The 12,083-nt window shown below is 59.3% G+C and overlaps 1 protein-coding gene across 1 annotated transcript; it reads right to left on the bottom strand.

Annotated features, from left to right (window-relative positions):
- Window positions 1-3,954: 3,954 nt before the first annotated feature.
- Window positions 3,955-5,639, bottom strand: ADRA2B (adrenoceptor alpha 2B). Its single transcript, XM_060117336.1, has one exon. It carries the CDS (start codon window positions 5,296-5,298, stop codon window positions 3,955-3,957), a length of 1,344 nt encoding a protein of 447 aa, XP_059973319.1. The 5' UTR covers window positions 5,299-5,639.
- Window positions 5,640-12,083: the final 6,444 nt, after the last annotated feature.

Below are 12,083 nucleotides of genomic sequence, written 5' to 3'. Positions count from 1 at the left end.
ACATATTACCCTGGGCAAGTCCCCAGGACTCTGTATCTCAGTTTCTTCATCTGAGAATGGAAAAAAGTAGCAAAATGGGGATGAGCCTAGCACAGGACCTGGCATGCCGCAGACTGTCAGCAGATGTTTCCTGAATGTGAGCCTGTTATTCTTTGAGTCTGGTTACAATCCCTTCAGTATGAAGCTGTGGTAGGGTGGGCACAGACTCAGACGACCTGGGTTCTAGACCCGGCTCTCCCACCACGTGGCTATGGAGTAGGGGGTGGGGAGGTCCAAAGCAAGTTACCTTTTTCTGGTCTTTTTCTCAGTCTCTTCTTTAATAAAATTCAGGGATTGGACTGAGCTGTCAGGAATGGAAACCCTGTGACACACATACCATCACTTACTCATTCCCTAGCAGTGACAGACATGAGCAGTCTATCACAGCACTGCTGCCAACTGAATCCATCCAGATGCAGCTTCAGAATCCCCTAACACCCAGAGCCAGCCCCAGTTTCCTCTTCTGTAAAATGGCCACACCCAGGAAAGTTAGGAGGACCAAACAAGACATATATTCAAAATGGACTGCCAACAACTCAGCTCTAGCAGGAGTAATTTTCTGCCACCATCTCCGGAGCTTGGGGGGTGAGCTCTTCTCCCGTGCCGACAGCAGAGAGTGTGGTCCAGTAAAAGGAGCTTGGGCATGGATGACCTCAGGCGAGCCCTTGCATCCTTTTAAGCCTCCATTTCCCTGGAATAAAATGGGCTGATACTTACCTTATAGGATGAGCATAAGGATTAAATGAGGTAATCAGAGGAAGCAAAAGAAGATCCAAGGGCTCAGTAAACGGGAAGACGTGAGCTACCTTGATCCGCCCTCCTCAGGCCCGGGGCCTTAGTGGAGGGTGCACAGGCTGGTGGGAGGCACTGGGAGCTCCTCAAGGCAGGGCCTGGCTTCCTTGTAAAGTCCTCAGTGAAGCCCTGTGTCCCCAAGTCCACCAGTGATGGTGGATACATTGGAGTCTCTGGTCGTTGCCTCTGGCAGAAGCCACGGCCCCCTTCAAGTGTGAATGCTTGGCTGTGGCGGGGGTGGCCTCCCCCCACCGGATCTGGGCCCTCGCCGCCCGGGCTTCATCCCTCCCTGGGGTCTGCCATTGGCATCTGCCCTACCCCACCCCCTGCTGCCTGCTCCTGCCAGCAGCCTGCTGCCTGGCCTCCCCTGCCCACAGAACCAGGCCAGCCTTGTTCGGGGGCCAGAGACTACCTTCTCTGTGGTGACAGGAAGCCTGGTGGACTCAGCTCCTAACCCAACTTATAGGGTGCCTTTGGGGCCTCAGACCCTTCACCTGGGAAGTGAGGAGACTGAGAGGAACTGTCTGCAGGCCTTCCAGCTCTGAATCTTAGTGCTGGAGAGCCTGACACAAAGCAGCTCCATCCCACTCTCCTGCCCCTTGCTGAAGGCAGCAGCTTAAAACATTCCTCAGAGTGACCCTCCCTCCCCCTCTCCTCCCCCTCCCCCCTCCCCCGTTCCCCTCCCCCTCTCCTCCTCCCCTTCCCCCTGTTCCCTCCCCCTCTCCTCCTCCCCCTCCCCTCCCCCTCCTCCCCCTCTTCCCCCTCCCCTCCTCCCCCTCTCCTCCTCCCCCCTTCCCCTTTCCCATGTTCCTCCCATCCCATGTGGGTGGTGTCTGACCACCTCTGCTGGCCCCCAGCTGTTGTGCCTGCCCGCCCATCAGGGCTGGCTTCAGGCTGACTCTTGAACTGCCACAAATTCACCAAACACAACATGTTTTGCCTATGCTTTCTCCCGCCCAGAATATCTTCCCGTCTTCCCTCTTGGTATACTCCTGATCTTCCCCCAAGACCCTGCCCAAAGGCCATCTCCTCTGGGATGCCCTCCCTTCCTTCCCTTCCCGGGCAGCCAGTCTCAGGCTCCCCTGGCGACTCTCGCCCCCACTGACTTGTAATGATGGATAAGGGATGCTGAGTGGACAAAGCAGGTAGGCAGGTGTGTGGGTACCAGCCAGCCGCACCCAGAGGAGGAAAGGGCAACTGGCCCTGGGAGGGCGCCCATGCCCAGGGTCTACTACTCAAGTAGGTGAGGAGTAGCTACTCCTGGAAGCCCTTGGACAATGAGGACGCAGCTTGCTTATTACAAAATATCCTTTATTGATAAAATAGCTCAGACTTAAAAAAAAAAAAAACCCTGCATATCACAACAGGGGAGTCACAGCCAACACTAGCAGGGGTCCCATGGGGCACACACAAGACCAGTCAGCAGATGTGGTAAGCCAGCCCCTCCCCTGGGCCCAACTTCCCCAGCCCTGCCCAGAGGCAATGCACTGGCCTCACACTGAGACCAGGGAATGAACTGGACAGCCTCCCACCCCAGGAGGGACTCTCTTTGGTCCCCTCCGTCCTCTCCACCCCAGAAAACTCCCTCAGCAGCCCTCCCCGTCTAGCCAGGCCCATCAGCGTGCCAGCCCCACCCCCAAGACAAGATGCTCACCGGCTGAATGGTGAAGCCAGGCACTCACATGGGGAAGACTGCAAAACATCCTCCACATGCTCCCAACTGTTCCAGGTGCCAGTTCTGTGGTGGGGGAGGGGACCAGGAGGGAGAGGCCCCTGGAGGCCCATCAGTGGGGTGGAGCAACATGGCTGGGTCTGAGATAGACAGACGGTACCCACCCGGGGTGGAATCAGTTATGCATCAAAGGGATCTATTTGGGGCTTGGAGCCCTGCCCAGGAACTCCAGTGGGAGGCTCCCCTGGGAGTCCACGGGGCTCCTTCTCACCTGCTCTAGCCCCAGCACCCCACCACATGCTCTCATCTCAGACCGTTCCCATGCGGTGGGTATTTTTAGCGATCCTGGGGAAACAATGTGCCTGCTTGATGACAAAAGACTTCTCCCCCATTGGGGGGTCCAAGCCAACGAAAACCCTCTTGGTGTTGCAGGTGAAATGTCGAGAAGTTGTCATGCGGCGTAATGACTCCAACCTTTGCGGGCATAAGAACACATTCTCGAAGAAATCCTTTAACTGAAGTCGGTGGTTCTGTCTGCCACTCACCACTTCCAGTTTGGGGTAGGAATTCACACCCCAGGCACAGAACAAAAGTCTATACGAAGACAGGTGTGGTAAACCCAGAAGAGGGGGATTTTTATATCACCGAATAATCACATTTTCTGGTTCTCTAGTGCGTTCCCCCACGGAGCTCAAAACTTTCTGCGAAGCCTTTCATCTCCCTGCAGCAAGTAGGCGGCAAGCTATTGTTGCCCTGGGTTTTGCAGGCGGTGAATGCTAGTGATCAGGGCTCTCCCGTGGAGGCAGAGGCCAGACCCCCAGATCAACCCCCCCGAGGCAGCCACGCACCCACCAGCCTCCCAGAGGGGCGCCAGGTGAGGAAAATGATCCACAGTTCTGGAGTTACAACTCCGAAAGCAGGGGGAAGAAGAAGAGGCCAAAGATGGTGCCAGCCCATAACCCCCACCCAGGGTCTAATGGGGACCACGGGCACACAGCACGGATGCCCATCGTCGTTTCTGCCTCTCCTCAGCAGCAGGCCCTCCTGGAAAAAGCCGAAGGCTGGCTTCCTGCTCTTTTCAAGGGGAAGATGAGAAAGATACAAAACACCACAAGCAAGTGATCAACCAGAAAACACAGGGTCCTCAAGGTTTGCAGGGATCTGGGGTTCTGCAAGGGAACCTGGCCACAGCTACATTCAGGAAGGTCCAAGCCTCATCCATCTGCCTGTGCACAGGCAGGGGGTGGAGAAGATGGCCCCCCACGGCCAAGCCAGCAAGGGGAGGCTTCAAATAGACCCTGCCCCTCTGAGGGGGTTCCTGGGATGAGGCCTGCAGGACCAGGGAAGGGGCCAGAAAGCCCTAGGGAGGGGGCCACATAAAACAGGGCAAGAAGCAGGGCGGCCCTGGCACCACCTGGCACCAACCCCACACGGGGAGCAGGCAGGCGGGCTCACCAGGCCGTCTGGGTCCACTTGCGGCAAAGGATCCTTCGGAAGGCACGACGGAAGTCCTGGTTGAAGATGGTGTAAATGACAGGATTCAGCGAGCTGTTGCAGTAGCCGATCCAGAAGAAGAACTGGAAGAGGCCGTGGGGCACCTTGCAGTGCTGAGGGCAGATGGCACCCAGGCTGTAGCTGAAGAAGAAAGGGAACCAGCAGAGCACGAAGACGCCGATGACCACGGCCAGCACGAACGTGAACCGCTTCTCCCGGGTCAGCTGAGTCCGCCGCCGCCACCACTGCCCCCCCGCAGAGCCCTTGCCCCTGCCCAGGAGCACCTGGCCACGTAGGGTCGCCAGCAGCCGGGAACCCTGTGGTTGCTGCAGGGATGGGCTGCAAGCTGAGGCGGGAGACGCTGACAAGGCCTTCGGCTCACACCCCTCCTCCTCCTCCTTTACAGTCCCCTCCTCCTCTGGAGATGTCCCACAGACACCTTCCTTTTGACCCTGGCCTGAGCTGGGGCGGGCAGGCCAGCTGGGTGGCACGGCGGGGGTCCCAGGGTCTTCAGGGGTCTCCCCCTCGTCCTTCTCTGCAGTGGGCTGGGAGCACCCATTGGCCTCTCCAGCAGTAGCCAGTTGAGAGGACAGAGTTGGCAATCTGGCTGAGGCTGAAACTTCCCCAGGGACAGGGTGGGCCTGCTTAGACCCACCCTCCCCAGGACCCCCCTTGGCCCTGGGACCTCTGCAGTGGCTGCGCTTGGCGATCAGATAGATCCGCAGGTAGACAAGGATCATGATAAGGCAGGGTGCAAAGAAAGATCCAATGCTGGAGGCCAGGATGTACCAGGCCTCTTGGTTGAGCTTGCACTGAGGGCGCCCTCGGGGCTGGGGACCCGGGTCGCCCTTGTAGATGAGGGGCGGCAGCGAGATGACAGCTGCGATGAGCCACACGGTGAGGATGATGCATTTGATGCGGCGCGGGGTGCGCTTGGAGTTGTACTCCAGCGCGCGGCTCACGGCCCAGTAGCGGTCCAGGCTGATGGCACACAGGTGTACGATGGACGAGGTGCAGAAGAGCACGTCGAGCGCCAGGTACACCTCGCACCAGGTGCGCCAGAAGTACCAGTAGCCCAGCAGCTCGTTGGCCAGCGAGAAAGGGATGATGAGCGTGGCCACCAGGATGTCGGCGGCGGCCAGCGACACTAGGAACAGGTTCTGCGGGGCTCGCAGCGAGCGGCTTGTCAGCACAGCCAAGATGACCAGCGCGTTGCCGAAGATGGTGAAGAGGATGAGGAAGGTGATGACCGCCGCGATGGCCGCAGTGGCCTGCACGGAGTAGGGCTCCTGGTGGTCCATGGCGGGGCCGGACGCGGCCAGAAGGGGCGCTGCTCGCCCAGCGCGTGCACAGCCGGCGACAGCGCTTTCCCACCCAGGTCGGCTAGACCCCCTGGCTGCGCTGAAGGTGCTGGAGCCCCATGGCCAGGCCGAAAGGGGCCAAGAGGGCGGGGGACGCCCGGGGCCGGCCACCGCCCTCCTACATCCTCTTGCACCAGCGCCCGGGCTCCCTGCCGTCTGCCCCGGAGAAGTTTACCAAGATGTCCCGCTGCCGTCCCCGCCCCGCCCGGGACCGAGGGAAAGTTGGGCGCCGCCGCTGGGAGGCTGCTGGACTCACGCTGGGGCGCGGGGCCCCGGCCGGACGGGCAGGGGGCGCGCCGCCGGTTCTCGGAGGAGGTAAGGAGGGCGAGGCCCGCTCCGCTCCGCCGGCTCTAGCCCGGAGCCGCGTCTGCAGGCAGCCCGCCGCGGCAGGGGAGTGGGGAGGAGAGAGAGCGCGGCTGGAGGAGGGAGGAGACTGGAGGCGGGAGCAGGAGGAGGGAAGGGAGGCGGGGCGGGCGGTGAGACCCAGGGTGGGTGGGAGGTGCGCCTCGCTGAGGGGTGGGCGGACCGCAGCCTCCCGGCGCCCCCGGCCTCCGCCTTGGCACCCCCACCCCATTTTCCTCCCGGCCTCCGCTATGGGGCAGGTCAGAGGGGCCCGGCGTCTGGGGTCTTCGGGACCAGGGGAAGGATGCTGGCAGAAGTGGAAGGGTCGGTGCACGCGGGGAGCTGGGACGCGGCGCTGGCGGGTCCGCGGGCGCCGAGGCGGGACGTCTCTCCAGCGGACTGCGGGGCTAGGGCCGAGCCCCCGGGTCTAGGACGGTGGGCGCGAGCAGACCTCCCCTCCCACCACCCAAGAGCCCCAAGGAGAGGGTGGGTGGGTGTGTCGGGGCGCCGGAGCATAATAAACCACACCCCCTGACCGGAGCCCTCGAGGAATGAAGCCCAGCGGAGGGCGTGAGGTGAGCCGAGAGACCGCTGGGAACCCCTTCCCCAAATGCCTTTCCGCACCGACTGGACTCCGTCGGGCCTGCGGAGCCCGAGGAGGCGCGGGTGGCCAGGTGGCGAGCGCCCCCTGCCGCCACCTGCCTGCCGAGCTCGTCCGCGGCCAGCCAGAGACCCGCCGCCTGCCGCGTCCCGGGGCCACTGAGAAGGCTCCCAAGCCCGGGGCGGGGGGCAAGCGAGTGCTCAGAGCCTGGGATTGACGACTTCAGCTTTCCCGTTTCTCCTGCAGCTGCCTCAGTTTCCTCCATTAAGGGCAAAGAGGTAAGAAAAAAAACTGGCTTGGACCCAAGTCTCAGCAACAACTGAGACTCAGGCGGAGGCGGGGGCGGTAAGCGGGTGGGGGGGGGCTTGCAAACTCCGACCTCGTGACCAGTAGGAAGAGGATGTCCCCAGGTGCAGAGCAAGGAGACCTAGTCAAGGGCGGGGTCTTTTTGACACAATTCAGAGAAAATATTGGTCTCACGGGCAGCTTCGAAGGGAAGAGCTTCCCTTTGCATTTGTAGGGACCCCCTCCCTGCTCCAGTCCTGCTGACTCCGCCCCCACCCCGCAGGCTACGCACCCGCCTTGGAGTAGCCCTAGAAAAAGCAGTTGGGGTGAGAAGAAATTCCCGACTAAGCACACACCGCACCCTAACCTCACTCTGGCCTCAAAGAGCTGCGCAGGACCAGCGGTCGTCACACACCCTCCCCCTACCCACGCTCCCTGTGGCCACTGCCACCAGCGCCAGCCTGGGCAGCCTCAAGGGCGCTTTTTTCACCGTTTCCGGAGCCCCTAATGCTGTAACCCCAGCCTAGACCCAGGCCTTATATTGCTAGCCCACAGCTGTGCATGGCATCCTCTGTATAAAGCATCAATCCACTTCTGAAAGTAAGTCTCCTCCAAAGGACATGATCTTGATCCAGCGTGCCTGCTCCATCTTCATGGGAGCAGAGAGTATGACCTCAGGGTGCCCAGAATGTGTTACCCCTACCCAGGCTCAGAGAGGTGGTACCCACCCACCCCCCAGCCACATGGCAGAGCTGAGGGACATCCTCCTTGATCCTGGGCTCTCCCTGCCTCTTGCCAGCCTACCCAGCTCCCCTGTTAGATGAGAGTGCCTACAGCCTGGTGGGGTAGGTACTACCTAGGCTAGGTTTGGAGAGGCGGCCAGCCTCCCTTGCCCCCTCCAGAGACAGGTTTCATGAATGCATCCTTCGACTTGCTGGGCTTCCACCCCACGGTCGCCAGGGATGGAGAGGTCTCAGAAACCCCTTCCCTGAGGAAGGACAGAGGGGTGGCCTTTGGATCTGGGGAAGCAGCCACTTAAGCAAGTTCCTTCCTGTCCCCATGGTTCCCTGTCCCACGGCAGGGAATCTCAACACCCTGGTGGCCCAAATGGGCTTTGAGAAGGACCATTTTTCACCCTCTCCCACCATTCTCAGGCTGGGGGGCCAGTGGGTATCTCCCCAGACACTGCAATCAGCAGCAGCCTTTTGTCTGTTGGCTTGTTTTCCTTGAAAGGCCAGGCCTCCAGGACTCTGCAGGAACTGAGGCCAGAGCTGCTCATACCCACCCCACCCCATCCTTTCCCCCCTACAAGTCAATGCTGATGCTCACCTGGGCCTTCCCTGAAGGGGCAGCACCGGGCCCGGCTGGGTACCAGCCTAGGTTGAGGACAGCCAGAGAGAGTCTGCAGGAACCCTTGAGGCTCAGCCACCACCCAGGCTCTGTGCCGCCCGCTGCCGCCCAGCCCCACCCACCCCCAAGGCCAGCGGCTGGCTCTCGGGGCAGTGGGCACTGTTATAACTCGATTCCTGTTCCTCTCTGTGGTCTTCATCTCCCCACACACCCACAGTCCCCAGCTGCCTGCTCCACCGAGCCCTGCATGAATCAGAGCCTCGGGCCCCAGCAGGGCTTCCTTCAGCGCTTCCCAAACTAGATCTGACCTTCCCTCATCATCCTGCTCCACCAGGGCTGGCAGAGTCAGTCCCAGATCTACAACCAGCCAGCGGCAGGAGCTGCCTAGATTACTCTCAGCCACGTTTAGGGGGAGGGGGAGGCAGTGACAGGCACTGGCCCACCTTCCGGGCCACACCAGGCTACGTGCTGGTCCCTGGACGTGCCCTGAGCTCCCATATCTCTAGTCCTTTCCAGGGGCTGTTTGCTCTGCCAGAAACGCCCTCCTTACCCTTCCTTCTGTGCTTGGTGGACCCCTACTCTGTCTTCAAGGTCTGCTCACCTGTCACCGCCTCTCAGGCAGAGGGAGTTACCCTGCCCTCCCTCGGTGCCAGTTTCACGCTCAGAGCAAGATGGAGTCCGATGGTTCGTTGCACCACCCCCTCCATCAGAGCAGACATCACTTCTCTGTCCCCAGTACCTGGCCGAGATTGTTGAAAGGTGAAGAGTAATGGTAGCAGGCATCAGCAGATGACATACACAAGTTTTTCTTAGGTGGTACCCACATGAAGGTGCCCCCAAGGGATGTCCTTAGAAAGAGGGGCCATGGGAGGAAGGTGACCTAGTAGCATCCTTTCTAAAGAAAGGGGAGACAGTTGTCCCATCCCTGGCTGTGAGAGCACAGCTAGAGATGTGCCATCTTTTTTTTTTTTTTTTTTTTTTTTGCGGTACGCGGGCCTCTCACTGCTGTGGCCTCTCCCGTCGCGGAGCACAGGCTCCGGACGCGCAGGCTCAGCGGCCATGGCTCACGGGCCCAGCCGCTCCGCGGCATGTGGGCTCTTCCCGGACCAGGGCACGAACCCGTGTCCCCTGCATCGGTAGGCGGACTCTCAACCACTGCGCCACCAGGGAAGCCCGAGATGTGCCATCTTAGTTGAAAGCCCTGGAACCACCTCTCCAGGCCTGAAAGGTGAGACTGGCCCCACTGCCTCCTGGGCCAGGATTCCAGCAGCTCAAGGTGCTGCCCTCCCTGCCCTGAGGGCCCATGGGGATGATCCCCAACCAGGGTTCACCCCCACCCCAGCTTTCACCAGAAGCTCCAGCCTTTCAAATCCCTGGGACCCTTACCCCAGACCACCCTGTATGACCCAGCCTCCCACTTCCCCAGACCCTTGAGTCGTGCCCTCTGTGATGTAAGTCAATCATTCTCTCTCCCTCCATCACACCTCTCCTGACAAAACCCCAACCCTGGTCAAACCTAAATCATCCACCCTGCCTTTGACCAAGCAGCTGCTTTTTCCAGAGCAAAGCACGCACTGCATCGACCTGCCTCGCTTTAAATTCATGACCGCAAATCTCCAGACTTTCCTAGTGTGCTCACTTACCCATGCTTCACAATCGGCATCCCTCTCCTGCCCGCCCCCTACCTGCAAGCTGTAACTTTGCTTTGTACTTAAGAGAAAATGGTAGCCATCCGGCAGGCACCCATCCCCCAAGCGCCCCTGTACCCGAGCTGCATCTCCACTCTTAGGGCAAGTCCTTGGCATATGCCCTGGACCCCAACCCCTCTCATGTCCCCCAGGACTCTGCTCCTTCAATTACCCCCTCCCCTGCTATCGCTCCCCCTCTCTAAGGGCCAGCCCCCTCTTTAAGAAGCCCTCTATGCCCCCCTGCAGCCGCCACCTTCTCGTTTGCCTGGTCATTGTCTCTAATCCGTCACGTTCTCCCCTTCACCCTTGTAGGGCATCTGCACCCCACCCTCCACTGAATCTACTCCTGGTGGGTCATTTGTGACTCCACGCCACCAAGTGCCAGGCTCATTCTGAGTCCTGCTCTTACTGTTTCTCAGCAGCGTTTTCTACGATGGACCCTTCCTGGGGGACACTCAGCTCCCTCCTCACAGGCCACGTCTCAGTTTCCTTTCCTTCTCCCAAATCCTAAATCAGTGATTCTCACAGAGTGATTTTTGCCCCTTCCCAGGGACATTTGACAACGTCTGCAGACATTTTTTAATTTAACCACAGGAGGAAGGGGGCTGCTACTGGCATCTAGCGGGTAGAGGCCAAAGATGCCACCAAACATCTTACAAGGTCCAGGGCACCGCCCCCCCACACAGTGAAGACTCATCCGTCACGAAGTGCTGTTAAGGCTAAGAAACCATGCACAGAGTGATGCAGCGCCGGTTCAGCCCTGGGGTCCTTTTCTTCTGCACCTGAACTCTTCTTGGGTAATTTCCTCCAGCCCCTGGCACCCACCTGGATGCTGATGACTCTCCAAAGTATCCCCCGCCCTGAACTTCAGGTTCACTCAGCCCACACACTCCCTGACCCACCCATTTGACATCTAGTAGCCTCAGACTTCACACGCCCATTTCCCCTGAACCAGGTCTCTCCCCTCAGTTCTCACTGCTGGGATGCCCTCACCCCCTACATCCAACTGCAAGTGCACTTGCCTCGACCTCCAAAACGTACTCCCAAAGCACCCACTTCTGCCCCTTTCCATGACCCCCATCACCTTCACTTGCACAACTGCAGTGGCTACCAGCTGTTCTTCCCGATTGCAATTCGTTTTCCAGGGAGTATCCGGCATGACTTTTTAAATTTTAAATCATCTTGTCACACCCTTCCTTATAACCTTCCAGCAGCTGCTCCCTGTTGCTCGTGAAATAAAACCATCGATTTCTGGCTGACCAGGTCCTGCCTGTGTCTCCCCCCCACCTCCACCCTCACACACATCCCATCGCACTGGCCTGACACACCTTGCTTCTTCCCGCCTCAGGGCCTCGGCACTGGCTGCTCTTTCCCTGGATGTTCCCGGGGTAGCAGCCTCCTGCCATTCAGGTCTCAGGTGAAATGCCAACAGCCTATAGAAATGCTCGCCCTCCCCCATCACTTATGAATCCCAGATGCTTTATTTGACTGTTTATCCCTCTCCCTGTCACTGAATAAACTGAGAATAGAAAACATGCCTTGTTTCCCAAGTTATTCCCAGTGCCTCTAACAGAGCCTGCCTGGCACCTAAATTCAATAGATGTGTGTTGGATGAGTGAATAAACTGATGAGCGAGCCCACATAGCTGTGTGGTTGGGGATTGGAGAATAGGCTCCAAGACTCTGGGAGGTGGCAGCTATCCACCAGGCTCTGGTTGACACCCCAGGGCCCCATATATATCACACCCTCCATGCTGGGGCTCCAGGGGCTGAACCAGGGCTGGACCATCACAGGAAGGATGGGGCTCATGGAACAGGCCTGGGCCCAGAGCTGGCCTGGGGCATGGGCTCTGGAGTGATAGGGAAGGAGAGGACAAGGACCGCTTTGTCCCTGATCACCCACAAAGAAAGAGTAAGCAGTCTTCCCCATGAGCCATCAGGATCAGCCAGCCCCACCTCCCTCTCTGGAGAACCTGGAGTCCGAGATCAAAAGCCACATCTTAATGGAGGCAGCCTCTGAGCTGGGAGGGCCTCACAGCACACAAAGCACATCACCTCCTCTGACCCAGCGTGGCCACCGAGAAACCCCAGCTGGCTATCAGAGGCCTGGCTTGGCTATTCAGAGACCCACAGGTCGTGATACAGCCACACTTATTTCTGATAAATGGGTATGTGTACTTTCTCTATCCTAGGGTTGGCCCAAAGTCTTTGCTTGGGAATCTCCCAGGGGAGCTGTCACCTGCTGTGGCCAGAGCCTCCACTCCCTACTCTAAACTCTGACACCCCACGTCCCACGTTTGGGAGCAAGGCTATAGGGAGAGCACCCCCAGCCATGATCCTTCCCTGACACTAACACCTGAGGTCAGACCCGTGTTCAGTCTCAGAAAATCCTTGGCTCAAGACTGAAACCCAAGATAGACTGAGGACAGGGGCTCCAGGTCCCCTGACACAGTGAAGAGG

The sequence above is a fragment of the Mesoplodon densirostris genome, chromosome 14, assembly GCF_025265405.1.
Source record: "Mesoplodon densirostris isolate mMesDen1 chromosome 14, mMesDen1 primary haplotype, whole genome shotgun sequence".
In the NCBI taxonomy this organism is placed as follows: domain Eukaryota; kingdom Metazoa; phylum Chordata; class Mammalia; order Artiodactyla; family Ziphiidae; genus Mesoplodon; species Mesoplodon densirostris.
Note: the sequence above shows the minus strand (reverse complement) of the source record. Positions and strands in the feature narration are given on the sequence as shown.